At 53.6% G+C, this 27035-nt stretch overlaps 1 protein-coding gene across 1 annotated transcript in view; it reads left to right on the top strand.

Annotated features, from left to right (window-relative positions):
- The window catches only part of NTNG2 (netrin G2), a 72408-nt gene that overhangs the window by 8026 nt on the left and 37347 nt on the right, over positions 1-27035 (top strand). Inside the window, exon 3 of the mRNA XM_061200907.1 lies at positions 23503-24146. Within this exon, the coding sequence (XP_061056890.1) occupies positions 23503-24146 (644 nt within the window). The remainder of the gene's footprint in view (positions 1-23502; positions 24147-27035) is intronic.

Below are 27035 nucleotides of genomic sequence, written 5' to 3'. Positions count from 1 at the left end.
GATTCTTGGGCAAGGGCAAAATTTCAATGAGGGCTGCGGGAGAAGGCGGGCGGCCTCCCACCCCTGACTCCCAGGGCCTGGCTGGAGAGGGCCAGCCTTCCGAGGCTGCAGGGCCAGGAAGAAGGAGGGAAAGGCAGCGCCCGCAAAGGCTTCTCAGACCCTAGCAGGACCCCTTTGGGATGGGGAGGGCACAGTTGGACGTGGGGAGCAGCCCCACAGAGCTTCGAAAGAGAGGTTGCCAGCCAGCTGCCTGCGCTGCCATGAAAGCAAGGGGGAAACCCTGTCCTTGTGCCTAGAGCCTCAGGAGAGAGATGGTGAGAAAAGAGGGTGGGGGGCACAGAACAGGCAGGTGGTGTTTAAAATGATCCTACAGCTAGCTACACACTGCTGCCCAAAGTGTAGTCCCTGGACTCACCTTGTTAGAAATGCAGACCCCCGGGCCCCGCCCCAGACCCGCTGAGCCAGAAGCTGCATTTTAACGAGAAGTCCAGGTAATTCGGATGCACGCAGGGTGTGCTCTGAGGAACGCTGCTCTACATGGTCCGTCAGTGATGGGTGATACTTATTATTGATGATGGACAGACAGGAGGCCTGTGGTTCCCACGGGACCTTTGCAGGGTAAGGAGGTGTCGCCCCTGCTGAAGGAGAAAAGCAGAGAGCAGGAGGAGTGGAGGTCCCAGGAGTGAGGGGTGAAGCTGGGAGCTCAGATTCCTGAATGTTGGAGACCTGGTGGAAGGTTCCAGAAAGGTGGTGTGCTATCCCGACAAGAGCCACAGGCCTGGAATCTGAAGACCTGAGCTTGCATCCCAGCTTTGCTGCTTGTGGGCTGGGTGATCTGGGGCAAGTCTTTCAATTTTCTGAGCCTCAGTTTCCCCACGTAATGGGACATGGCTGCCTTGCCCACCTCTCCAACTTCCTGGGAGAAGGAAGTGCCTTTCAGAATATCTGAAAGTACTTAAAGAGTGCAAGTTCTCTTCTAGGGTGAGACTTTGATAGTGTCGTTGATCCAGTCTTGAGCATCTTGGTTCTTCCACGGTGAAATAACTGAACATTAAAGGTTTCATCTAAGGAGACTTGAGCACACAGAGGTGCCTGGGTCTTGGTGCACAGGAAAACCCAGAGATGGTCATGAAGGCGCATCATAGAGCACACGTCTTCCTCAGAACCTGCTTTGCCTTCTCTGTGCCTCCGTATACCCAGACGCAGAGCAAATGGCCCCATCCCTCCCTCATGGGGTCTGCTGGGCTGATGACTGCAGAGGGCAGGTGGGTCCCGGGGGCCTCAAGCCCCTCCCCACCATGACACTGAACACCACGTGCAGAATCAAGGTCACAGATGCCATGCCTCCTGCCAGACCTTGATGTTCACGAAACGTTCCCATCCAGCAGCACTGAGCTCACCAGCCCACTGGCTCAGGTCTCCTTTCCCCTCTGCGTTCTGTCCCCAAACCCACAGAGGACAGCCTGGGGAACACCCTTCCCCACCCCTCCCTCCTCTCCCCGTCACAGCCCTCCCGTCCCGTTTCCGGGGCTGACCTCATGCCAGGTACAGCTGTGATGGGGCAGTGTGATAACTCTTGCAAATCCAAGTAAACAACAAGAGAAACACAGCAGGTGTTAAGGGTGGTGCACAACTAACTAGGAGTGGGTGAGACTGAGACCTAATGTAAGGAGCTTGAGAAGGATGAGGGTGCGTCCCGCTCCCCCCCCCCACATGCTCTAGCTCACCACAGAGTTTCCTGCCTCCTTGCCTTGGCCCGTGCTGCCTCCTCCGCCTTCTTTGCTTCCTTCATTTCCAAAGCTTTCGTGTTTACCTAGATTACCTCATTTTTCGAGGTTCAGGTTGGACCCACCTCCCCCAGGAGGCCTTCCTTGACTCCCTAGCCCAGGTGGGTCAGAAGGCCCCATCTGGTCACATCTGTGTCATTGGGCTTACAGATGTGGCCTACTGGTTAAGAGCTCAGGCTCTAGAGGCAGAGAGGTAGAGGTTGGAATCCCCTGCTGTGTGACCTTTGGCATGAAGCTTAACCTCTCTGAGTCTCATTTCCTTAAATGGGACTATTGCTAGAATACGCATTTGGAACTGTCATGAGCGTAGTGCCTGGAGTCAATGGTCAATCCATGCTCATTATTCTACTCTTGATGTTTGCCTCCCCCTTGGACTGTGAGCTCCCCAGGGGCAGGGCTGCCTTGTTCATCTTTGCATCCCTCCCTCTTGCCTCAGTTAATGCTCAGAAGGCATTTACTGAACCAATGGATGGGTGGGTGGAGGGACAGTGTGATCCAGGAAGGCTTCTCGGAGGAGGAGAGATTAGGGCTGACTCTTACAGGAATAACTAGGGTTTCAATCAGGACAGAGGAGGCACCAAAGGCCTCACTTATCTCCATTTGAGTCCCTGTTCTGTAGGATTCTCAATCAGTTGACACCAGGAGGTCTGCACAGTTCTGTCCTTAAGCAGGAAGTGATTTTGGAACCTGAGTTTCCCCCAGCCCTTAGTTAAAGCCGCTCAGTCTCTTGAAACGCCTGAGGCAGGGCCCACCCTGGGACAAGAATAGTTCCATGCATGACATCTTGTTGCTTGGTGAAGTCTCCTTCCTGGGGAGCAGACGAGTGACAGGATGGGAGCAGCGCTGCCTGTGAGGGCCGGGCCCACACGACTGAGATCCTGGCCTCTTACTTTTCTTAAGGGAATGAGTTTGGGTCCCGACACTCCATGGAGCGTAGGGGGCAGAGCCTCTGGAGTGCCAGGGGGAAGGGAAATGGCCTGGAGGACACATCTTTCCAAAGAGTGTCAGAGACTTAGAGGTTCTAGAACTTTTCCCCAGGCTCGTCCTCCTCTTCCCTCTCTACATTCCCTGGCCCTGATTTTTCATATATTTTCACTTTTCTCCCTTAATGCATGTATAACACAAGCTGCCTTGTGAAATCCCACGTGTGACGAGGCGGGGGGTGGATGGATGGATGGGCAGGCAGGCCACTCCAGCTGTGGATGTGAACTTGAGGTCTGGGATGGGGCAAAGGGGGGCCCATGCTCATCCCACCCCTTCTGGGTTGTGGGACTTTGGAGAAGTCCCTCGTGCTCTGAGCCTCGGTTTTCTCATCTGAAAATTGGGATGATGCTAAACACAATCTCAAAGGAAGGTCATACAGATGAGATGAGACAAAGCGTGTAGAGCCCTCAGCTGGGTGCCTGGCACAAAATGAATGTTTCCCAAAAGGGATTTTTTCCCCCATCCTAGAATTTAGCGTGAGAGACAAAAGAAGTAAAAGTAGAAAATAACAGAAGAGGAGCCTATTAGCCAAGCGTGTAAGGTGGGGTATAGCCAGCATGTGCTATGGGAGTTCATGGGGGGAAGGCAGGGCACCAGGTTGGTCTGGGGTGGTCTATGACCTTGAAGGGTTGGAGGGATTCAGAAGAGCGATGATGAGGCAGAAGGAATCGCAATTGCAGAGATGCAGGAAAGGGTCCGTGTGACATGAGGGGAGAGTGTGTGGGTGTTGGGGAAGGGATGACCCACTCCACCTGTTTGTTTCATCCCCCCCCACCCCACTCCCTGTAAGCCTGTGGGCGGGGCTGTTATTGTGCCATTGGATGGAGGAATAGACCAAGGCTCCCCAAGGTTCACTAATGGTGGAGCTGTGATGCAACCTTCCTCTGCCTGGCTCCTAACCGCTCTCTAGTGTCAGGGGGGTTAGGCCAAGGGTGTCGAGGGGGAGAGGAGGAGCAGAGCAGTGGGCATGCAGAGACCCGAGGGAGCCCACAGGGCATGGAATTCCTGAGCCACAGGGCTGAACAGAGCTTGGCAGGCTCAAAGAAGCAGGTTCCAAGCTGCGGCCCCTCACCCTCACTACCCCAGTAAGGGGGTCCAGGCTGCAAAGCTCTGTTCCTGTCCCACAGCCCAGGACCCAGGCTTTCCTGCCTCAGACCTGGCCAGGGCCCACTTGGCCCACTAGGATGCTCAGCTCCTACCTGGAGGGTACCGGAGTGGTGGGGAAAGTGGGAAATGGCAGATGATGCATGGTTCTGTTCAGCTTTGGTTTGCAGGTTCTGATTTGTTTTTCATCACAGCAGATTTGCTTAAATATATGAAAACGTGTTTCTAATTCCCCAAGCACACACCAACTGCTGGCGCTGGTGGGGGGCGGGGGGCATGTCAGAGCAGCATGAGCGCAGGATGCGAGCCGGGCAGTGCTGGGCCCCGACAGAGTCTCCTCACTGCTGGGACAGCTCCTTAGCTTCAGTTTCCCCAATGGTGCAATGATGGGGTTTGGCTAGATTAACCACTTCACCCAGCATCCCTGCGTGATTGTAGATACATTCTCGGAGTTTGGTAAAAATCTATGCTGGGGTTCAGGCTTGGTCTCAAACAGACAAAGTGAGGGGCTCCAGTGCAGACAGAATGGCTCCAAGTGCATATCCTGTGCTCAGCACAGCACTAGATGTTTTTTCAAGTTTAAATCCCTTTATGATAGTAGTCTATTAAAGGAAAATCAAAACAAAGAAAAACAAAGCTGAGAGCTAAAAACATAATGGTACGTCACATCGTTTCCCCTTGGTTTCTGCTTCTAAATTCTTTTACAAATTTTTTAAGTGAGGTATAATTGACATAGAAGATTGTATTCGTTTTAGGTGTACTGTACAACATGATGATTTGATGTAGGTACATATTGTGAAAGGATTCCCACTGTAAGTTTAGTTAATATCCATCACCACGCACAGTTAAAATTTTTTTCTTGTGGTGAAGGCATTTAAAATTATTTTTTAATTAAAAGAATTGAGGTGATAGTCACATAACATGAAATGAACCATTCAATTTTTTAAAGTTGGGGTAAAATATATATGACATAAAATTTGCCTTTTTAACCATTTTTAAGTTGTGCATTTAGCACATTCATGATGTTGTGTAACCAGACGGGAAACCCCGTCTCCGTCAGAAGCCACTCCCCGTTCCTCCTTCCCCCAGCCCCTGGCAACCACTAGTCTGCTTTCTGTCTCTCACATTTGCCTGTTCCAGACATTTCACATAAATGGAATCATGCAGTGTGTGACTTTTTGTATCTGGCTTCCTTCACTCAGCATAGCGTTCTCGAGCTTCATCCATATTGTAGCTCGTACTAGTACTTCATTCCTTTTTATGGCCGAGTAATATTCCACTGTATGCTCTACCACATTTTGTTTATCCATTCATTGGTTGCTGGGCATTTGGGTTGTTTCCACTTTGAGGCTATTATGACTAATATTGTTATGAACATTTATGTACAAGGTTTTGAGTGGACATATGTTTTCATTCCTCTTGGGTCTATACCTAGGAGTGGAATTGCTGAGTCATATGGTAATTTTATTTTTTATTTATTTATTTTTAAAATAAATTTATTTATGTGTTTGTTTATTTTTGGCTGCGTTGGGTCTTCGCTGCTGCTTGCGGGCTTTCTCTCCAGTTGCAGCGAGCCGGGGCTACTCTTCGTTGCGGTGCGCAGGCTTCTCATTGCGTTGGCTTCTCTTTGTTGTGGAGCACGGGCTCTAGACGCACGGGCTTCGGTAGCTGTGGCTTGCGGGCTCAGTAGTTGCAGCTCGCGGGCTCTAGAGCACAGGCTCAGTAGTTGTGGTGCACGGGCTTAGCTGCTCCGCGGCATGTGGGATCTTCCTGGACCAGGGCTCGAACCTGTGTCCCCTGCATTGGCAGGCGGATTCTTAACCACTGCGCCACCAGGGAAGTCCCCATATGGTAATTTTAGATTTAAGTTTTTAAGGAACTGCCAAACTGTTTTCCAGGGCAGCTGCACCGTATTACATTCCTACCAGCTCTGTACAAGAGTTCCAATTTCTCCAGGTCCTTGCCAACGTTTGTTATTTTCCGTCTTTGTTTTTTACTGTAATGGCTAACCTGGTTGGTGGGAAGTGGTATCTCATTAGGATTTTGATTTTCATTTCCCTAATGACTAATGATGCTGGATATTATGTGCTTATTGGCCATTTATATATCTTCTTTGGAGAAATATATATTCAAGTCTTTTGCCCATTTTTTCATTGGGTTGTCTTTTTGTTGTTGAGTAGTACATGTTTTTTGTATATTCTGGATACTAAATCCTTATCAGATATATGATTTGCAAATATTTCCCCCATTCTACAGATAATCTTTCATTCTCTTGATTGTGTCCTTTTAGGCACAATTTTTTTTTTTATTTTAGTGAAGTCTAATTCATCTCTTTTTTCCTTGTGCTTTTGGTGTCATATCTAAGAAATCATTGCTAAATTCAAGCTCATGAGTGCTTACCCCTATGTTTTCTTCTAAGACTTTTATAGTTTTCACTCTTATAGTTAGATCTTTGATCCATTTTGAGTTAATTTTTGTATATGAAGTCAGACAAGCATCCAACTTCATTCTTTTACATGTGGATATATGCTTTTCCCAACACCATATGTTGAAAAGACTATTCTTTCCCCATGGAATGGTCTTGACACCCTTGTTGAAAATCAGTTGACCATAGACGTATGGGTTTATTTTTGGACTCTCAGATCTATTCCATTGAGGCACTGAGCAGTCTATGTGCAGTATTTCATCTAACCCTCCCAAATATCCCTCATGGTGGAAACAACCTTTATCTTATTGTCCCCATTTTACAGATGAGAAAACTGAGAGTCTAATACCGAGTGGCAAAGTCCAGGCCCAAACTCAGACCCTAGTCATTCAACCTCCCGAGGAGGGAAGAAGTCCGAATGCTCACCCCTCCTCCCTCCCTTTCTCTCCCACCTCTGTCCTTTCCTCCCTCTTTTTCTCCTTTTTTTCCCTAACTTATCCTTTAAGCTGGGATGTTAACTGTGATTCCCAGAGGAGGGTATCTGGGGAGGGGATGTCATGACCTGTGACCTCTCTGGTCTCCAAATATCTCTTGCTTCCACGTCACCTCCTCCCCTCCCCTGCTCATCAGGGCACCAGATTCTGTGTCTCCATCCTTGCTACACGGGCTGTGCTTGCACAAAGTGGGCGATAAAGAAATGCTGGTGATAATTATCCCTCATCTCAAGTAGATGGTGCAGTTTGGAAGGAGTCTTAGAGATTATCTAAACCAGAGGAACCCCGATATCTCTAAGCACATTACAGTGGAACTAACTACTCAGGGGAAAGTGGGTGCCTGGGACCTGGCTGCTGGCACCCTCTGCCCCGGCCCCGGCCCCCTGAGCCCCCACCCCCGGGAGTCCTAGGGCTCCTGTGAACACAATACGAAACCACTAATAGAGTCCAACTTCCGCCCCATTTCCTACATGGGGAAACTGAGGCCCAACGGGATGGACTGACTTCCTGGGGCCCCAGTGAGGGAGCAGCAGACCCGAGAGGTTCGACCGTAAGCCTTGGGCTCTCCCACAGGAGTGGACTGGAGCCCTGGGGGCATGAGGCCCTCCACACCAGGTCTCCGTGCATCCAGTCACATCCTGGATTTGACCACATGTGGGGGCATTTGGTGGGGGACCTGGAATGCCTCCCAGCGTGCGCTGGAGCTACACCTTCAGGGTAGGCATGGCCATAAGGTTAAAGTTTGCTCTCTGGCCTGCTCAGGTGAGCTCTCACAGCTGTGTGTAGCCCCTGGTGACCCAGGCCTGCTCAGAGCTGGCTCTCGCAGGCCCTGGGGATCCTAAGACCCCTGCCCTGGCCCGTCCACAAGCTGTGGTTCTCCTTGCTGTGGCAGCAGTGTGAAAGGCGGACAGGAAGGGGATGTTTGTGGGAGGCGGGCAAGGCCAGGGGTGAGGCAGGATGGGGGGCAGAATGTTAGGGATCACGGCAAAGTCAGCCTTAGCGATTACCCTCCGATGTCGGGCTGGGGTGCATGTGGTCCAACCCCGGCCCTCAGCTGGGAGCTTCAGGAAGCAAGAGCCGGGGATACACTCTTGTGTGTCTCACCACATGCTGGTGTTTCTTCCACCCGCCCCGTCTCGTGGGTTTTGGCTGCCATTTCCCGAGGCCTCCCTGTGGGCCGGGTACCCTGCATATGCACTTTCTGTGCATAGCGTTTGTGTTTTCTCCGAAGCACTGGGACGGGTATATTGCAAATGAAGGGAGGGAGGCTCAGAGAGATGGAGAGACTTACCCAAGTTTGCACAGCAGCGACAAAGCCAGGATCTGTCTCCGGGGTCTTGACCACTGTGCCATCCTGCCTTGTCAAAAGTCTGGGTCACTGTCCTCGGGGACCCGAGATCCCAAGGTGCAACCACAGAGGTGCAGCCACCTCACCCCTCAGGGTCTCGTTGGTAGGAAGGAATTAAATCCATGTTTGTGGATCCCTCCAGATCTACACCTGGGGCTTTCTAGAGCTGCCCTTCCTATTAAAGCGTCCTGGGCCCGTCTTCAAGGACCTGGCATTCTTCTCCCCCAGCACAGTTTGTCCTGGGGGCTTTGGGACAATTTGGACCCCCTCGGTCCTGCATTCCAGCTCCCTCCTGTTGCCTGAGTCATTTGTCCACTTGACTCCAAGTGTCGACCAGGGAAATAAAAGGAAATGAAACACGACCAGGGCATTTCCCCTTGGTCATAGCAGAAGTCCGTTTTTGGGCAAAAGATGAAAAGGAGGAGAATGAGAGATGGAGCCTGCAGGTAACCCCAGAGTCTCGTCAGCCACAGCAGCACATCCCCGCCTGAGCCCACAGAAAGTGCATGGTGCCCATATGGGAGACTGCAGGTTCCTGAATTGTCCCCTCCATCTGGGGAATCAAGAGACAGCAAAGGCAGGTGACAGCAGAAGGAGAAGCCAGTGGGCCAAAGAGCATGCCCTGTTCCCACCCCAGGCACCATCTAAAACCCCTTGCCAACAGCTCCGAGGCTGGCATCTTGCTGAGTCTGGGCTTCTGGGGATCAGGGTCCACGCTGGATTGGCTGCCAGGGGCTGGGTGCCCTTGGGTCTCGTCCCCCCTTTGGGATGTAAATTTCCTGCCTTCACCAGAGGGGGTCTGTGTATTCACCCTCCAGACCCCACTGCATTCCTAGATTTTGCTTCTGGTTTTTGGGACTTTCAGACTTAGAGAGAGGAAGAGGGAGAGGCATGGAGAGAGCAATAACCTCCCAGGCACTGGAGGACCCGGAGGGGATGGACAAAGGCAGGACACCAACCCCAGCTCAGCTGCAAAACCCCAGAGCAGTGCCTCCTTCTTTGGCGGGGTCTCAGCCCCTTTGAGAATCCATGGTGCTTTTCCTGGAAGAATGCGTGCGCGCGTGCGAGCACACACACACACAGTTGCAAACACTCACAAGTCTCCCCAGACCACCCTGAGTCCACCTGTGGGCCCCTGTGGGCCCCTATGCTCCCTCTGGGGGCCCTTAAGCTCAGGACAATCACCATGTGTCTTCTTGTAACTGACTGATCCTGTTGTCTGAGGCTTTTCTTGATTCCACATCTTCCACCACCTCTTCAGACCAGCAAAAGCTTATATTTATTGAGTGCCTACTGCATACCAAGCACTTGGCCTGAAGTTGCTCGTTGAACCCACCCAGAACACTTACGAAAGATCCTATATTTATGCCCATTTTCAATATGAGGAACCTGAGGTTCAGAGAGGTTAAGCCACTTGCCCAAAGTCACACAGCTTCCAAGTAGAGGAGCCTGGCACCTCCACTCCAGGCTGCCTGGACCCAGTGCCTAGCTCCTAACCAGGCTGCTTAGCTGACCTGAGGTGCTCTGAGTCTCTATCTCACGGTTAGATTGAGGCGGTTGTTGTGTGTGTACGTGCGTGTGTGCGTGCGTGCACGTACGTGTGGCCATTTTGCTGGGGGAGTGTACTGTCCCTGTCTGCCTCTCCTCCCCCAGCACTCCTCGGGCAGCCTGAGCAAGGAGGGCTGGGGAGGAGTGACGGGAGCGTTTTGCCCACCCCCTCTGCCCCCGAGACATGATGGAGTCTGCTAATCCAATTATTTGATAATTCACTTATTTCATGTCTATTTGGCAGTGTGCGGGCTCCCACGCACCAGCTCCGGGGAAGGCGAGATGGCTTTGCCTGGAGGAATCCGATCTGTTTTTCTGGGGAAGGAGTGGGGAAAAAATACACCCAAGAATGAACAATAATGGACCTAAAAATAGAGGGTGGAGGGAAGTGGGGGCGGGGAGCGAGGCATCTGCCTTCCACTGGGCCTGCTTGCACCCGGCAGCCCTCCCCCTCCCCCTCCCACCCGTGGGTTCCCCGGGGGTCTGGCTGCCTCTCAGCCTGGGGGAGAGCCACGGGAATGGGGAGCGGAAGGAAAGCAAGGCTGGGAGCCAGGTGCCACCCCAAGATGGAGAATTGTCCCATCGAAGGGTCCTCCAGGCTGTGGCCTTGACCTTGGCTGCACGTCAGAGTCTCCTGGGGAGCCGTAACCAGCCAATGCCTGGGAAGGGACCTACCCCTGAGGGTCTGACGTGGTTGGTCCGGGATGCCCCTAGGTGAGTCAACGTGAGAACCACTCTAAGGGGTGTCTCCACAGCAGGAATAGGGGTTCAGATTTGGGGGCTCTCTCCTCCTTTACCCCCGGGTCTCCTAAACCTTGAGACAGCCTTCCTGAAGGCCCCAAACCCAGATGGTCTGCTGGGACTCCAGAGGAGTGCAGGCAGGGGACAGGGAGCTGTGCAGACTCTTGGTTCTGTCCGGGTCCCCATCCCCCTTGAGTGTCCTCAGCTGAGCCTCACAGCGGACTCACCTGGGAGCTCTTAACATCCCCCCAACCTGCCGGGGCTGCCACCCCACCAGCTGCCGCCCCACCTGCTACTGCAGAGTCTCTAGGGTGGGCCTGGGCCGAGGATTTATTCAAGCTGGGTGGTCCCAGGGTGAAGCCAAGTTTGAGAACCAACATTTCAGTCTTGCCCAGGACGGCACTGGGTCCCTTCCAGCTATAAGCATCTTGTCTTTTCATCTTAAGCATCTTGGTTTTTTGAATTCAAAGACCAGAGGGGGAGAGAGATTGCTCTCAGAATCTTTCCTTCCATCTGAGCTGCAGGCACCCCATCCTTGCTCTGGCTTCCTGGGACCTGAAGGGTGCTGGCCGCCACCTTACCCTTTGTTCCCAGGTTCTTAACCTCTCTTTCTGAAAGGAGGCTGCCCAGCCAGAGTCAGGGCTTTCCCTGCAGCTGCTAAATGTCAAGGCTGCCGGCTGACTCCAGGCCTCCCCTTCCGCCTTATCTCCTGCTACCCACCAGGCTCCTGGTCCATCCAAGCACATTAACTCCTCTCTCCCTGTGGCTCTTGCACGTCTGGTCTGGCCCTTCGCTCGATCCCGCTACATAGCGCTTCCTCCTCACAGCCCGGTCAAATCTCCCTCCACCTGTCCATATCCAGCCCACCTGTCCTTCTGGGCCTGTCCTTCTGAAATCCCACCTCCTCCAGGAAGCTTTCCTGACCTTCCCAGCCAGTTCCCCTCCAGGCTTGTCATCCGTGCCATACTCTGGTGGTCACAGCACGGTGGTCAATGCTCCCATAAGGGGTCAAAGGTTACTGCAGGTATGACCTTGAGTCAGTGCCTGACCTCTGGGGGCCTCAGTCCCCTCACTTATAAAGCAGGGATGATGGTGAGAGCTGGACTGACATCACTGTACAGGTGCCCTTCTTTGGACCAACTGTAGCAGGCACCCCAACCTGGCCAGGCATCTGAGTCACTGCAGGGGGTTTTGATTGGTTGGTGGGTTGGTGGGTTGGTTCACTTTCAATCTGGAGCAGAATTTCTGGTCTTAGTGCCCAGAAATATTTTCATCTCTTTCTTCTTCCCAAGGATTTGGATGGGCAGCCAGGTTTGATGGCTGCTTCTTCAGGACTATTCTGCACATTAGAGATAGTTGTTGAATAAGTGAGGGAATAAATAAATGAAACCTTACCAGCTCAGGCTTGCCTCTCTCACCACCACCAAGGGCTTCATCGGTAGATGAACTGTCCAGTTGTGCCCGGGGGTGGGGCAGGCCCAGACACTTCTTTCTCTTTCCTCTACCCGGCCACTTCTTACTCCTCAGAGACCAGCAAGAAGAAGCCCTAGAAAGTCTCAGCTTGTGGCCATTGGCACAGGCAGGTCCCATCCGTCCAGGTGCTGCATCCACTCCTGACACCTCCTTTTCAATGCGGAGGGCCTGGAGAGGGGACCCGCCCAGGAAGGGGAGTCATTCTGCAAACCTTAATTAAGCATCTTGCGTGTGACAGGCCCCGCTCCTGTCTTCACAGAGCACACAGTGGGGAGGGGACCACACAGTAATTAACCAAAGAAGTGGCTAAGGAAAACTGATCAAGTGCCCATCTCGGGGAGGGAGGTGTTGGCCAGCGTGTTCTCCGAGGAAGGGAGGGTTAGCAGACACCTACAAAGGGGTGGAGGGGAGGAGCTCCAGACAGAGGTGGAGAAGCCTGGGTGGGATGGGGGATGGGCATCAAGATAGGAAGGAGAGATTCCAGGGTCCAAAACAAGGTGGAAATTGACCTCTGTAGGATCATACAATGATTTGTAAGAATTTTGTATGTTTTGTAGACTCCGTGGCACAAAAGTTCATTTCATCTTCCCTAAACCAAGGAACGTCCCTACGGGCAGAGGCAGGGTAGCATAGCGGGCCCTTTATAGAGCATATATTGTGGAGCTTCTAACACCAGTTCTGCCCTTTGCTCAGCAAAGTGGCATTGACTAGGTTTTCTAACCTATCGGTGCCTTGGCTTCTCCATTTTGAAAATAATTATTAGGATCGTCATGAATAGAGAAAAGGATATTTCACACGAAAAATCACGATCTCAACGTCTGGTGCTAAGAAAAATACTCAGTAGGGAAGTTTAAAAAAGAAAAACGGAAGCAAGGCAAGATGAGAAGTGAGATAGGTGGGCGAGGTGGGCAGAGCCAGGACCAGCTTGGGTTTGGAATTCATCCGAAGAGGGTGCTCTGGGGTGCAGCAGGGGAGCTGAAACACACGGCTGCTTTCTAGAGTGTGCCTGGTGGCAGGTCGGGGCGGGGAGGCCGGAGGGGTTGGTGGTGGCAGGGGGTGGACATGGCAACTGTTAGGGGAGGGGGCTGCCGGGATCGATCTTCAACCTCGACCCTCTTGGGCACTCCCCTTTCAGCTGGTGGTCCCACCAGCATTGGGCCTCTTTCAGGACCCACCGAGGCCCCATCGCTCTTCAGCAAGAAAGCCGAGGGCAGCTCTCAGAGAGGAGGAGAGGGGGCTCTGCAAAGGCCCCAGGGGTCTGCGGAAGGCGGCTCCCCTGAGTACCCCAGCCAGGCCCCTCGGAGCGGGCTGCTCGTCGCCCTGCCTCCCCCCGCCCCCAGTACTGCATCCTCCAAGCCGCTTTTTTTCCTCCGTGATAAAATATTCATGTCAGCAGAGCAGGCCCTCTTAGGGAAGGCTGCCTGTGTCTAGCTTCTGCTTTGTACAAGCTTTTAAAGAGTAGGACGCTTTTCCTACTCTCTAAGCATTTTCTAAGTCCTCAATCAATAATGCACTTTACCCGGCTTCTCTGGATGCAGCTTTTCTTCCTCTCTGCACCCTTCCCCCCACCCTGCCCCGATTTCTCTCTCTTTCTCTCTTTCCTTCTTTCTTTTGTCCTTCCGTCTCTCCCAATTTACTTTTTTCTAAATGTGTTCCACAAGAGTGTTGAGCTGCTTGGGTGGCGAGCCTCGGTTGGGGAGTGGGGCGGGCAGGCAGGGAGGATGGAGAGAGGCCCGGGCAGCTGCCAGGCAGGTGGGTCCTTGGATGAACAGGTGGAGTCTGTGTGCGAGGCGGGCCGAGGAGGAGCCGCCGAGCCTTCCCGCTGGCCCTGGTGGGGAAGCGTTTGAGCTCCTGGCACGGGGGAGGAGGAGGGCTTGGGCTAATCCGGCCTCTCACTCTCCTTTTTCTAATCAATTAGAAAATGTTTACAGCATAACCAGAGAAAACAGGACAAACACGTAGAAGAAAGGGTGCCTGGAGCAAAGGCAATATGCAGAGTGTGAGTCAAAATACATCGCCAAACTTTCTAAGGAGCCAGCAGTCCAGATTGGCCTATCTTCTTTTTATAGTAATGAGTTCCCTGTCATGGAAGGTATGCAAATGAAGAGCTGCCATCCCTTGTCTGAGAGAGATGCCCACGTGGATCTGGTCAGTTATGTGGTACCCAGTGAGGGGCTGGGGTGCAGCAGGTGCCCGTGGGGGGTGTCCTACAGGGATCAACCCAGGCACTCTTCAGCTGGGATAGAATTTCCCGCCCCAAACAGTCCCAACAATCTGGCTGTGGCAAGAATCTGCATATGCCCAGGACCTAGTGAAATATTTCCTTTTTTTTTTTTTAAGGAATACAATTTTGAGTTCCTGGAGAGATTAACCCTTGTCTAGCCAGAGCCTTGGCAAGACCTCACCCCACCCTCTCTGGCTGTTCAGCTGATGGGCAGCCTCTCTGGGTGTGCAGTGGTGGAAGCAGTGTTTGGCATTGCATCCTTGCCCGTCTCCTGGACAGCTCGTCCGCCGGGGCAGCCCTACGCCTCGGGTGGTCAGAAAGGCTGGCTGGCTGCGTCTGTCGGGGAAGTCGGAGTCAGGGCGAGGAGAACTGAGGAAGTGGGTCCCTGCCCCACTGCTAGAACAGCACCTGGGCCGGCTGCTTTCCACTCCCCTCAGTAACCGCACAGTCCTCCCTGGGTGATGCCGGGAGGGTCGCTTACCCTCTCTGAGCCGCGCCAGAGCAAAGGGATCCAGTGAGGCACGTTAGGAAGGGCGCATTGGGACTTCCCTGGAGTGCAGTGGTTAGGACTCTGCGCTTCCACTGCAGGGGGCACAGCTTCGATCCCTGGTTGGGGAAATAAGATCCCGCATGACTCGCGGTGCAGCCAAAATATTAAAAATAAAAAAGAAAAGGGCATGTTGAATAACTGCTCAACAGATACCATCCTTAGATCCAACTGTCAGGGATCCTCACCGAGTTTGGAAATATTTATCAAATGCCACTTTGTGCAAATCACTGCTGGGAGTGGGGGGTGGCAAGGATGAGCCAGACCCGGCCCCTGCTGTCCCAGAGTGTAGTCTCAGTCACGGAAGGTTCTGGAAGGAGGTAAATGTGGGCAGGGGTGAAATGAAAGGGGGGCTGGAGCAGAGTGGTGGGCTGCTCCAAGCAGCTGCAGAACTGAAGTGCGTTTCCTAAGTTACGGCCTGGCCAGGCCAGGCTCAGGAGGTGGCCCGTGACTCTGGGTCCAAGGCAGACCTTGGACCAGGAGATGCCCACGGTGGCTGGTTCGGGATCAGGGTCTGGGGTGGGGGTGAGGAGGACATCACTGTGGCTTCTGGAGACTCATTGCCAGGATGGATGAGCCCTGGGAAGACACCTTCCCCTGCCTGAGTGATGGCCAGGCTGGGAAGAAATGGCTCCAAGGAGAAACAAAACCAGAAAAATACAAGAGGAGCCTCCCTGGCCAGCTGCAGCTCCTGCCCTGAAATAACACGAGGGTCGGTTTCTGCTGATTCACGAGCAGGGAGGGGTGACCTTACTGCTGTCCAGGGCTTTTGCTCCAAAAGAAACCAAAAAAAGGGAAGGGAGAGAGGCCTAGGGGATCGGGTTGGGAGGAGTTAGAGGCAGGACAGGGATCAATGAAACCGCAGAAGGGGAAGGGGGGCGGGGCGGGGGGAGGAGCAGAGGGAGGGAGGGAGGGAGGGGAGAGTTAGAGACCTCCGGGCAGCTAGAATTAGAACCGGCTCCCAACAGAATCTCCGTTTCCGATTTGTTAATAATTTATCCCCTCTGCAACTTTTCTTACCAATAAATAGGAAATAATTCGTTAAGGAGAATTCCCCCAGCACCCTGGCTTTCTCCCTGGGATGAGGGGGTGGGGATGTGTCTCTGCATCCTTTCTCCGAACTGGTGTGGGCGACCGAGGAACTTGGACTTGGGGAGGTGAGAGTCAGAGCTCAGTCGTTTCATGAACGGGGAAACCGAGGCACAGGCAGGGCAAGGCCCCACCCAAGGTCACACACGGGGTCAGGGACAGTCTCCGGGATCCCAACTCCATGACCTCATGGGTCGGCGACCAGGACCAAAGAGTTTCCCCTGAAGTTCTAGAAGCATCATCCAAGGTGGAGGGTGGGGCTAGCTCCACTGTGGGTTGACTTCCCCCCACTTTTGCTCCTGCCTAAGTCCTGTTCTGTAAGGCGGAGCTGTGCTGCCTCGCCTTCCCTTAAGCGCCCCGCTGGGGTCCCCGGGGAAGGCCGTGCTCCGAGTCCTTGCCCAGCCCCCCTTGCCCAAGGCTCTCCCTGGCAGCCCCCCGCCTCCAGCCTCCCACCCGCAGATGCCCCAGCCCCAGCTGAGGTTGATGGGGCTGAGGATGAGACTTCAGCTGGCAACTTGGCAGACAGGTTCAAAAAAAATCTGTCAGCTGCTAAACTGTTCCCTGGGTCCGCCCACACGCCTCGGTGGCACCCGAGCCTCTGGGGAGTGGCGCACGGCTGGGGCTCCAGCCGCCTTTCCCTCTGGGCGAGGGGCACAGTTCCTGACTTGTGTCCAAGCCCGACGCCCTGGCTTCTTGTCCCACCTCGACCACTGCGGAGCCCTGTGACCTTGAGACATTGCTCAGTCCCCTTCCTTTGCAGAATGAAAGTAAAAGGACCCCATCCTCCAGGATAAAGCACATGCAGGGCTTAAGCATGGCCGTGACCTTGCCCTTGGCCCAGGCCACGGGGCTGGTGATAGTCAAGATGCTCTCCCTACACCCATTGTCCACAAGCCCGGGTCCCCCAAAGTGCTTGCCGTGTGGCACCTGGTGCAGTTCTCAGGACCGCCCATGAAGTCAGCATTCGCAGCCTCCCTGGACTTTCATTCACTGGACAGAGCTTTCCCGAGTCCCCGGAAAGTGCCAAGGTCTGGGCTGCAGTGGGGAAGGAGGCGGGGGAGGCCACAGCCCTCCTGGTACTTGCCCTGCAGTTGGGAACCTAAGGCTCACGGTAGTGGAGTGACTGCTCAAGTGGCCAGTGAGCGGCCGAGCCCTGTACCCGCCCTCCCGGCTACAGAGGGCAAAGCCCTTCCCGCCACACTGTGGCCCGCTGCTCCGCAAAGACCCAAACCTGCTTTGGCGGTGTCCAGCAGTGGTGTGATTTTGTCCCAACACAGGTTTGGATGGCAAGGCCAGTCTGCATGAAGTTGTTTATTCCTCCTCCTAAGACTTGCTTACAATTGCGGTGACTGCCCCATCCATGCTCTCCTTGGTTAAGGACCCAGAAAGCCAAATAGCCAGACTTCCCCCGGGCAGGTTACCTCCATCTCTGCTAACAGTCAGCTTTCCCACTCGATGATATATATATTTGTAAACTTTTTCATTTTTTTAAAAAAATTTTATTTATTTGTCGGCTGCGTTGGGTCTTCGTTGCTGCATGCGGGCTTTCTCTAGTTGTGGCGAGCGGGGGCTACTCTTCGTTGCGGTGCACGGGCTTCTCACTGCGGTGGCTTCTCTTGTTGCGGAGCACGGGCTCTAGGCGCACGGGCTTCAGTAGTTGTGGCACGCAGGCTCAGTAGTTGTGGCTCACTGGCTCAGTAGTTGTGGCTTGCAGGCTCAGTAGTTGTGGCACGCAGGCTCAGTAGTTGTGGCTCGCGGGCTCTAGAGCGCAGGCTCAGTAGTTGTGGTGCACAGGCTTAGTTGTTCCGCGGCATGTGGGATCTTCCCAGACCAGGGCTCGAACCCGTGTCCCCTGCATTGGCAGGCGGATTCTCAACCACTGCACCACCATGGAAGCCCCCGATGATATTTTTTGCTGGTAGCTTGTCTCTGCTCTTTACAACCTGGCCTCTGACTCCAGTTGCACCCTTTGCACAAAAAAATAACATAAAAGCAAAAGCATTGAAGAGACAGTTGCAAGGTCTCTTCAATGAAAAGCCTGGTATGAAATGTTTCTCTGTAGAACAGTTGGTCCAGGTGACTCCTGCTCAGTGTTTGTGGAGGAGATTTGTCCGCACCCCGTTCTCTGCTGTGCTGGTGTCCAGGCTGACTGCCTTCCCCTCGCCCTGCACCCTGGCCTTCACCCCTCCAGCTGTGCTGCCCCACTTTGCAGGTGACTTGCCTTTGTGTATCTGTAGAGATAAGTGAGCCGCAGACATGATGGGCTCGGTTTCCCCAAGATTTCCTTGCTGGGGTCCCACAGGATCCAGAGGCAGTAATGCAGGGCTGGCAAGTACTTGGTTTCTTGTCTGGGAAATGGAGATGCCCTACCTCCTGGGGGTGCTGGGAGGATGCAGCTGGGATGGATGTGCAGTGCCCAGCCCACCCTGGCCCATGGTTGGCATTCAGTGAATGTCATGATCGTCACACCCTTTCAAGCCAGCAGTCCCCACTGTGGTCAGTGTCGTGTGCGAAGTTCCTGGCTTCACCATGAACGGGCCAGGTGCCCTTCAGCCTTACTTCTTCCCCTGGAAGGTTGCTGGGAAAACCCTTGACCTAGTGTACGTGAAGCTGCTGTTTAATAATAATTGCTACCATTTGGGGACATTTCCTAGGCATTTCATACAGATTATCTCATATGATATTGGATGAGAAAATAAAGACTCAGAGAGGCAAAGCAACTTTCTCAAGGTCACACAGCCTCAAGGGGTTGAGCCAAGATTGAGCCTAAGGCTTTCAGACCCCAACACCAGTTTCCTTAACTGTTTGACCCCAGAACAGGGGTTCCTAACTGGGGAAATGGGACCCCATGAGTCCCCTAAGTGGAAAATGTGATGTGTTACATTTTTCCAGAGAACATCCTAAGGTTTTTAAACAGGGTATGATTTTTTGTTTTTGGTGATATTCATGAAATGTTTAAAGAAACAATGATGACTTTTGATAATATCAAAGTTTGGCTCTGCTGTCATCCTGAGAAGTTAGGGGTGTGCCCCAAACATCCCTGGCTCTTTCTCCCCGGTATTAGGCCACTTTATCTTGACGGTGATTAGTTAATCTGATCTCATAGAGATGAGTGGAAATGTGCAGACCTAGGAGGCCACCCAACGCTGGCCCCCCTGCCGGCCCCTCCCTCTCACACGCAGCGATCAGCTGTCAGATGCAGCAGTGCTCAGGGTGCGGGGCTCGGGGCGAACCGGCCTTCGCACCCCAGGCTTCCTCCTCGGAATCCTCCCTAGTGAAGAACAGGAGGAAAATGAGGGTATGAGCCAATGGTGCTTGGGAAGGACCATGGGCATGAAGCTGCCTTCAGTCGGGGGCACTCTGGCCCCTAAATGGTTAAATGGAATTCCGAGATCTTGGGGTGGGAGGGCGGTGGAAGAAAGAAGAGAAATAGGAGAGAGGGAATTGTGTTGGCGATGGCTTGGGATTTATTTATTGTGCTCGCTGTTGATTAAGCCCGCTCACTCCGCAGCAGGCACAGGGCTGGTAAATACACAGGCTGATTCATTAGTTTCTGACCATCTGCTTCCCGGGCTGAGGCCGGGGTGGGGGCGGGGGGGGGCAGTGAGCCCTGCAGGTTAGGGCAGCTTGGCTCTGGCAGCCAGGTTGGAGCCTCCCGTCCCTTGGCAGAGCCGGCTGTGTCAGTCTTCCTGATGACAGACAGGCCAGGTGCATCGGGGCGTGAGGGATCCAATGTCCCTCCATGGGGACCACAGGAGGCTGGGCAGGTGAGGGAACGTAGGCAGGGGGATGGAGAAGGACCAGGGGAGGGAATTCCCTGGAGGTCCAGTGGTTAGGACTCCGCGCTCTCACTGCGGAGAGCCCAGGTTCAATCCCTGGTCGGGGAACTAGGGCCCCACAAGCTACGCAGCATGGCCAAAAAAAAAAAAAAAAAAAGGACCAGGGGAGAGGTGAGGTGTTTCACAGCAGCTGGGGGTTGACAGGAATAATATCAACATTCCATATGAGGTCTATTACTATTAATCTAATTATCATTCTATTAATAACTAATTAATAGGATGACCGTAATAACTGTAACTTAGTGACTGGTTACTGAGGTCCAAGCCCTACAGGGAGGCTTCTCTACACTGTCCCAGATAAGCACACTAACAATCCTGTGATGAATGACGAGGGAACTGGGTTCAAAAATGAATCAGGCAAGGAGGGCTTCCTGGAGGAAGTACCTGGGGAAAGCTCTAAAAACCCAGACGAGGGAAAGCAGCTGCAGGGGCACAAGCTCAGAGGTGAGAGGGGATGAGACAGCCGGGGAAAAGGCCCAGCTTCAGTGCTGGGTGGATAGCTTTCCAGGTGGGCAGAGTAGCATGATGCCACCTGGTGCCAGCATATTGAGAAGCGAGCTGGTAGAGGAGGGCCCCAGAGAGAGCGTCTGGCCGCTCCTCCCACCCTGCCCCACGCTTTGCTCACTTGGGGTGAGGCATGTATTAGTTTGCTAGGGCCTGGCTGGCTTAAACCACAGAAATTTATTTTCTCAGGTTCTGGAGGCTGGAAGTCCAAGGTCAAGGTTTGACCCTTGAAGACCAAGGCAGGTTGGTTTCTTCTGAGGGGTCTCTCCATGACTTGCCGATGGGCCCCTCTTGCTGATTCTTCATACGGTCATCTCTGTGTGCACGTGCCCCAGGGGTCTCTCTGGGTATCCAAATTTTCCCTTCTTGTAAGGACACCAGTCAGATTGGATTTGGGCCCACCCTAAGGGCCTCATTTTAATGTAATCACCTTTAAAGGCCCCATTTTCAAATACAGTCACCTTCAGAGGTACTGGGGGTTAAGGCTTCAACATATGAATTTTTTGGGGGGGGACACAGTATACTCCATAACAAGGTGCCAGGGGCGGTAGAAGAAGGGAAGCTGTGGGAAGAGGATGATTGCTGGGTCGGGGGAGGGGAGGATGCCCACTTGGGTACAAACTGTGTCTTCCGGTCCCCAGTGTCCAGGTGTGAGCTCTGAGCCGGCTGAGGGCCTGGGGAGCGGGCTGTCCCCCACAGGCAGGCCTGCCCCCCTTTCATCACCAGGCCTGGACTCTACAAGCCATTAAGCCATCCCCATGGGGCCTTTCAGCCTCTCCCCATTCCGGGTGACATCACAAGATCACCAACTGGAGTGCAAGGAAGCTTGGACCCCCGTGGGCCGAGCCAGGCCCCTCTCCCTGCCATGTTGTGTGTGAGGTCCCGAGAGTTCCAGAACACCCCTGAGGTTGTCCAGGACAGAAGCAGGTTCATCCTCAAACCCCTCCCACCCTCAAGGAGGCCCGGGCCAGTCCTGCCCCACCCTGGGCCTCCGTTTCCCCATTTGCTCAGTGAGGGGGGTGGACTCAATGCTGTACCCCTTCCACCCCAAGTTTTCCGGGTCCTGGGAATCAGCAGGTCGGGCCAGGTGGGGTGGACAGTTGTACCACAGGGGACCCAGGACAGAGCTATTTTGGTGGAACCTGCCTCAGTAAACCCCAGAGCCAGCCTGCCCACTGAGGATCCCTGGGTGGCCTAGGAACTGGTCCTCCACTAACGGGCTTCAAAGGTGATGGCCCAAGGTCGCTGCAGTGATGCCGGCTCGGCCCCTCGGGAGACAAGGCGCCCACTGCCCCTGGGAGCCGAATGCCTCATTTTAGAATGTGAGGCTTTAACTCAGATCGAAGCCGCTTTGTTTCTGAGCAAACCAGGGACCTGAAATATTCATCAAAGGAGCTGCAATTGGTCTGGGGCACGTGCAGTTCTTAGTGACGGTGTTTCCTTTTAATTAATAGCCTTTATTTTTTAGAGCAGTCTTAGGTTTACTGAAAATGGAGCAGACAGTCCAGAGAGCTCCTAAGACCCGTTTCCCCACACAGTTGCCCCATTATTAGCAGCTTGCATTAGCGTGGTACCTTTGTTACATGGACAAAGGTGTTGTTATTAACGCAAGCCCACATTGACAGTAGGGTTCCCTCTTGGTGTTGCACAAATGTATCATGTCATTTATCCAGCATGACAGTGTCATACAAGATGGCTTCACTGCCCTAAATATTCCCTGGGCTCCCCCCTATTCATCCCTCCAACCCCCGGCAACCACCACGTTAGTGATATTTTCAGGCCTCTGGGTGAGTTCACACGGCAGACCAGACCCGGGGGATGGATTTGAACTGCGGAGGAGGGAAGCCCCGGCTGGAGCCCGCTGGGCCAGGGAGTGGGCTGCCAGCTTTCGGAGGCGGGGGTGAGGGGAGAGGAAGCACGTGGGGGCCGTGCCCTGCCTTCCGCAGCCGGTGTCCCCCACTGGGCCTGCCAGGCACGTGCCGAGGACCCGGAAAGGACTGCCACAAGACGCACCCGCTCGAGGGGAACCCGGGCTGTGCGTGAGGCAGACACGCGTGCTGTGGGGACAAAGAGCAGGCCCCAGTGACAGACAGGCCACAGTGTGGCCCCCAGCTCTTCCTAGCAGGGCCTCGGGCAAGGGCCACCACCTTCCAAAGCCCGGGTAGCTTCATCCCGAGCATGGAGCTGACACTCCCACACTGTGAGCATTGGCGGTGAGCTAGTTACTAAACAGGAGAGAAATGAGATAATGTGCTGGGCACCAGGTGGCTGTGACTTTGACTTCTTCCACCGCCCCTCCTGTTGCTACTAATTGTATTGTCTGAAGGGTCGAGAAGGTGTCTCTGTGTAGGAGATGTTTCAAGAGTCAAATGTCCATCAACAGATGAATGGATAAAGAAGATGTGGCACATATATACAATGGAACATTGCTCAGCCATAAAAAGAAACAAAATTGAGCTATTTGTAGTGAGGTGGATGGACCTAGAAACTGTCATACAGAGTGAAGTAAGTCAGAAAGAGAAAAACAAATACCGTACGCTAACACATATATATGGAATCTAAAAAATATGGTGCTGAAGAACCTAGGGGAAGGGCAGGAATAAAGACGCAGACGTAGAGAATGGACTTGAGGACACGGGGAGGGGGAAAGGTAAGCTGGGACGAAGTGAGAGAGTAGTGTTGACATATATGCACTACCAAATGTAAAACAGATAGCTAGTGGGAAGCAGCTGCATAGCACAGGGAGATCAGCTGGGTGCTTTGCAATGACCTAGAGGGGTGGGATGGGGAGGGTGGGAGGGAGGTTCAAGAGGGAGGGGATATGGGGATATATGAATGCATATGGCTGATTCACTTTGTTGTACGGCAGGGGCTGGCACAGCATTTTGAAGCAATTATCCTCCAATAAAGATGAAAAAAAAAAGTGTGAGTAGGAATTTGGAGGCAGACAGAGAGTGGAAGGGCATGTCGAGGAGAGGGAACGCCATCTGTAAAGGCTCAGAGGCACAGACAAGGGAGGCTTGGAGGACAGGAGTGCTCAGATGGGAGGCCAGGAACAGTGGCTCCAGATATGGTGGGAGGAGGTCAGAGTCAACGAGGTAAAGCGGTAGGGCTTTATCCTCCAGGCAGTGGGGAGCCATGGAGGGTCTTGGAGCAGTGACTAGCTCCCGCCCTTCCTGATTGTCTGAGCTTAGAGTAGGAACAAATCTGTTTTCCTGGGAGGCAATAGAGCTGCATGTCTTTGTGGGCTTCGGAATAGAGAGGCTTCCTGGTGCCCGGACGTCAGAGCACAGGCTCTGAGACCTCTGGGCAGACACCGGGGCTCGGCTGGGACAAGGCTCCCGGGCCCCCCCGAGCATCCAGCGTCCACCCTGGTCTTCTCCCCCCACCCGCAGGAGAACCCCTACCTGTGCAGCAACGAGTGTGACGCCTCCAACCCGGACCTGGCTCACCCGCCCCAGCTCATGTTCGACAGGGAGGATGAGGGCCTAGCCACCTACTGGCAGAGCGTCACGTGGAGCCGCTACCCCAGCCCGCTGGAGGCCAACATCACCCTCTCGTGGAACAAGAGCGTGGAGCTGACGGACGACGTGGTGGTGACCTTCGAGTACGGCCGGCCCACCGTCATGGTGCTGGAGAAGTCGCTGGACAACGGGCGCACGTGGCAGCCCTACCAGTTCTACGCAGAGGACTGCATGGAGGCCTTCGGCATGCCCGCCCGCCGGGCCCGCGACCTGTCGGCATCGGGTGCCCACCGGGTGCTGTGCACGGAGGAGTACTCGCGCTGGGCCGGCTCCAAGAAGGAGAAGCACGTGCGCTTCGAGGTGCGGGACCGCTTCGCCATCTTCGCCGGCCCCAACCTGCGCAACATGGACAACTTGTACACGCGGCTGGAGAGCGCCAAGGGCCTCAAGGAATTCTTCACCCTCACCGACCTGCGAGTGCGGCTGCTGCGCCCGGCGCTGGGCGGCACCTATGTGCAGCGGGAGAACCTCTACAAGTACTTCTACGCCATCTCCAACATCGAGGTCATGGGCAGGTAAGGCCCGGGGGCGACCTGGTACCCAGGATGTTACCTGCTTCCTGCGATATTACCAGATACCTGGAATGTTACCTGAGGCCTAGGATGTTACCTGTTTCCTGGCATGTTATCTGATACCTGGGATGTCACCTGGTACCTAGGACGTGACATGGTTCCTGGGATAGTACCTGGTTCCTGGGACGTTACCTGGTACCCAGGATGTTACCTGGTTCCTGGAATATTATCTTGTTCCCAGGATGTTACCTGTTTTCTGGGATATTACCTGATAACCTGGAATGTTACCTGGTACCTAGGATGTTACGTGATACCTGGGACATTACCTGGTACCTGGAATGTTACCTGGTGTTACATCAAAGGGGCTACCTGTGTTTTTCCATGGAGGGAGGTGAATGGTGGCTGATAAAAGTCCTCCGTAGGGCCCAGGCTACCTCTAGCCACAGGGCTGGGAGGTCTGGAGAGGATGGGCGGAGCTGAGCAGACCTGGGCAGTGTGGGTGGGGCTTGAGCTAAAGCCTGGTGCTCGGGAGGTACAATGTAACTGGCCACGGACTCAATAAATGGGCACTTGTGTCTGGGGGGTGCCCGAGACCGCCTTCAGGCTCCATGATTTGCTAGAAGGACTCACAGAGCCTAGCAAAGCTGTTATACCCACAGTTGCTGTTGTTACAATGAAAGGATACAGATTACAGTCAGCAACAGAGAAAGGCACAGAGGGCAGGCTCTGGGAGATAGCAGTGCGAACTTCCGGTCATCCTCTCCCAGTGCAGCAATGATGTGTGACAGCACGTGTGGAGTAGCGCCAGCCAGGGGAGCTTGCCCGAGCCTGGGTATCCAGGGGTTTTATTGGGAATTGGTTATGTAGGCATGGCTGACTGCCCACGTGGTTGACCTTGGTCCCCAATTCCTTGACCCACAGGTCATGCTGATACTACATGGCCCAAGGCCGCCATCATAAATCACATCATTAGCGTAGATAATCTGGAGTGGCCCAAGGCCCCAGGTAAACAAAGACACTCTTATTGGGCAGGACATTCCAAGGCTCATAAACTCCTCCCAGGAGCTAGTTAAGGGTCAGACTTTTCTTTGGACTATGTAGTGTGTGGACAACCCAACCCTGCCGAGTTAGTCCTTTACTCACAGCTTTGGAGAAGAAAATGTTTTGTGGACACTTTGCGGGGAGGCAAAAGACCATCATAGGAGGTAAAAACAGCCTTTGATTCCCAGGAACTCTTTAGATTGCAGATGATAAAATGGTCGCACGCTGTCCCAGATCATCTGTTCATTCGACAGATGACCTGCTGGTCAGTAGGGGCAAGGCCTTTATCCCAAGCCACGGGTATAACACCCTGGTCTGCACTCAAGAGCGAGGCTTGTGGGGGGCCCGTCACTGGTAACCAAGGGGTCAATCATAAGGGGCAGCAGCGTGTAACACAAGAGCTCTCTAAGTGTGGTTCCTGGGCCAGCAGCATTAGCGTCACTTGGAAACTTGTTAGAAATGCAAATTCTCGGGCCCCATGCCAGACCTGCTGTATTGTGAATTCCAGGGGTGAGGCCCAGCAATCTGTGTTTTAATAAGCTCTCCGGAGAATTCTGATACACACTCACATTTGAGAACCGCTGGTGTGACAGTTGGGAGTAGGCATTCTGGAGCCAGATGGCCTGGGTTGAATTCCCAGCTCTGCCATCGACTGGCATCGAGCCTCCGGACGAGGACCTCTCTGTGCCTCAGTTTCCCCATCCGTAGAACAGAGATGATAACAAGCATGCTTCTCTCATTGGATCGTGGTAAGCTAAATGAGTTAGAGTTAGAGTTGATGAAATACTCAGAACTAGTATGAGCTTGTGGTTATTACATCGTAGTTTAAACTACTGTGGGTTTAGCACGTCACACATGCTAAAAAAGTGTTTATTGAATAAAATAAATAGTGTTCAAAATAATGGCGTCAGAGAGCTGGGGCAGGTTGAGGAAGGACCAAGTTGAGACCCAAGGGTGTTGGGGCATAATTAGGGCCAGGAGCATGGCTTAGGCCAGTTTGGGCAGGGGCTGCACCAGAACCCAGCTGGGACAACATACCCTGGGCAGCTTTCCACAAAAGGCTCTACAGACTGCCCGAGTATATAATTACTGATGAGTGCAAAAACCAGTTTGCTGCATGGTGTGTATAGTATAATCCCATTTTTGTAAAATATATAATATGCCCGCACACATGATTTCTCTGTTGACATTGACATTGGAAAGAAGCCCGTTCGGGCCCGGGAGCATCGTGGATGTGGGGAAAGGCTAGAATCTCTTGTACTAACTTCTCACTGTGGTCACACCTGCGGAGTAGGGGTGGGCAGGGGCGGTGTGGGGTTTTGGTTTTCTGCTGTGTCTGCACTTTATTTTCCTTTGACTCTGTGTGTGGATTCCAGGTGGGCCAAGGCAAAGGCAAGCGATTCATGAGGTGGGGTCAAGTTCAAGGCCAGCAGGTGGCAGTGAGGCAGGTGCACATGCAGGGGCCTGTGGTTCTGACACCCGTGATTCCTAACCCGCCCGCACTTGGGGCAGGCTATTTTAAACCAGGAATGGCCTGGAAACCACCTGATATATGGCAGCTATTGTGGTAGCGGGGAGTCAAGCATCGAGCTCCTGCTCCTGTTTCTCGGATCTGTGTGCAGGCTTTGGGCCGTTGGTCATCTTGGTGACGTCTGCCAGCCCTGGGGATGCGATGGTCTGGTTCTTTTAAGACCCTCCCATCCACCGACCCAACAGCTTAGCAGTTCGGAGGTAGGAGCAAGATGCCCACCCCTTCTGGGGGCTGTGGCCCCTTTTCTGACCTCCTTGGGCTGCTACGGGGGTGTCCCTCATCTTCAGGAATCTAATCAAGGGCCTGCCTGCCACTTCATT

Source organism: Eubalaena glacialis, chromosome 9 (genome assembly GCF_028564815.1).
Source record: "Eubalaena glacialis isolate mEubGla1 chromosome 9, mEubGla1.1.hap2.+ XY, whole genome shotgun sequence".
NCBI classification, from domain to species: Eukaryota; Metazoa; Chordata; class Mammalia; order Artiodactyla; family Balaenidae; genus Eubalaena; species Eubalaena glacialis.
The sequence above is the reverse complement of the archived record's forward strand: the minus strand, read 5'-3'. Positions and strand labels throughout refer to the sequence as shown.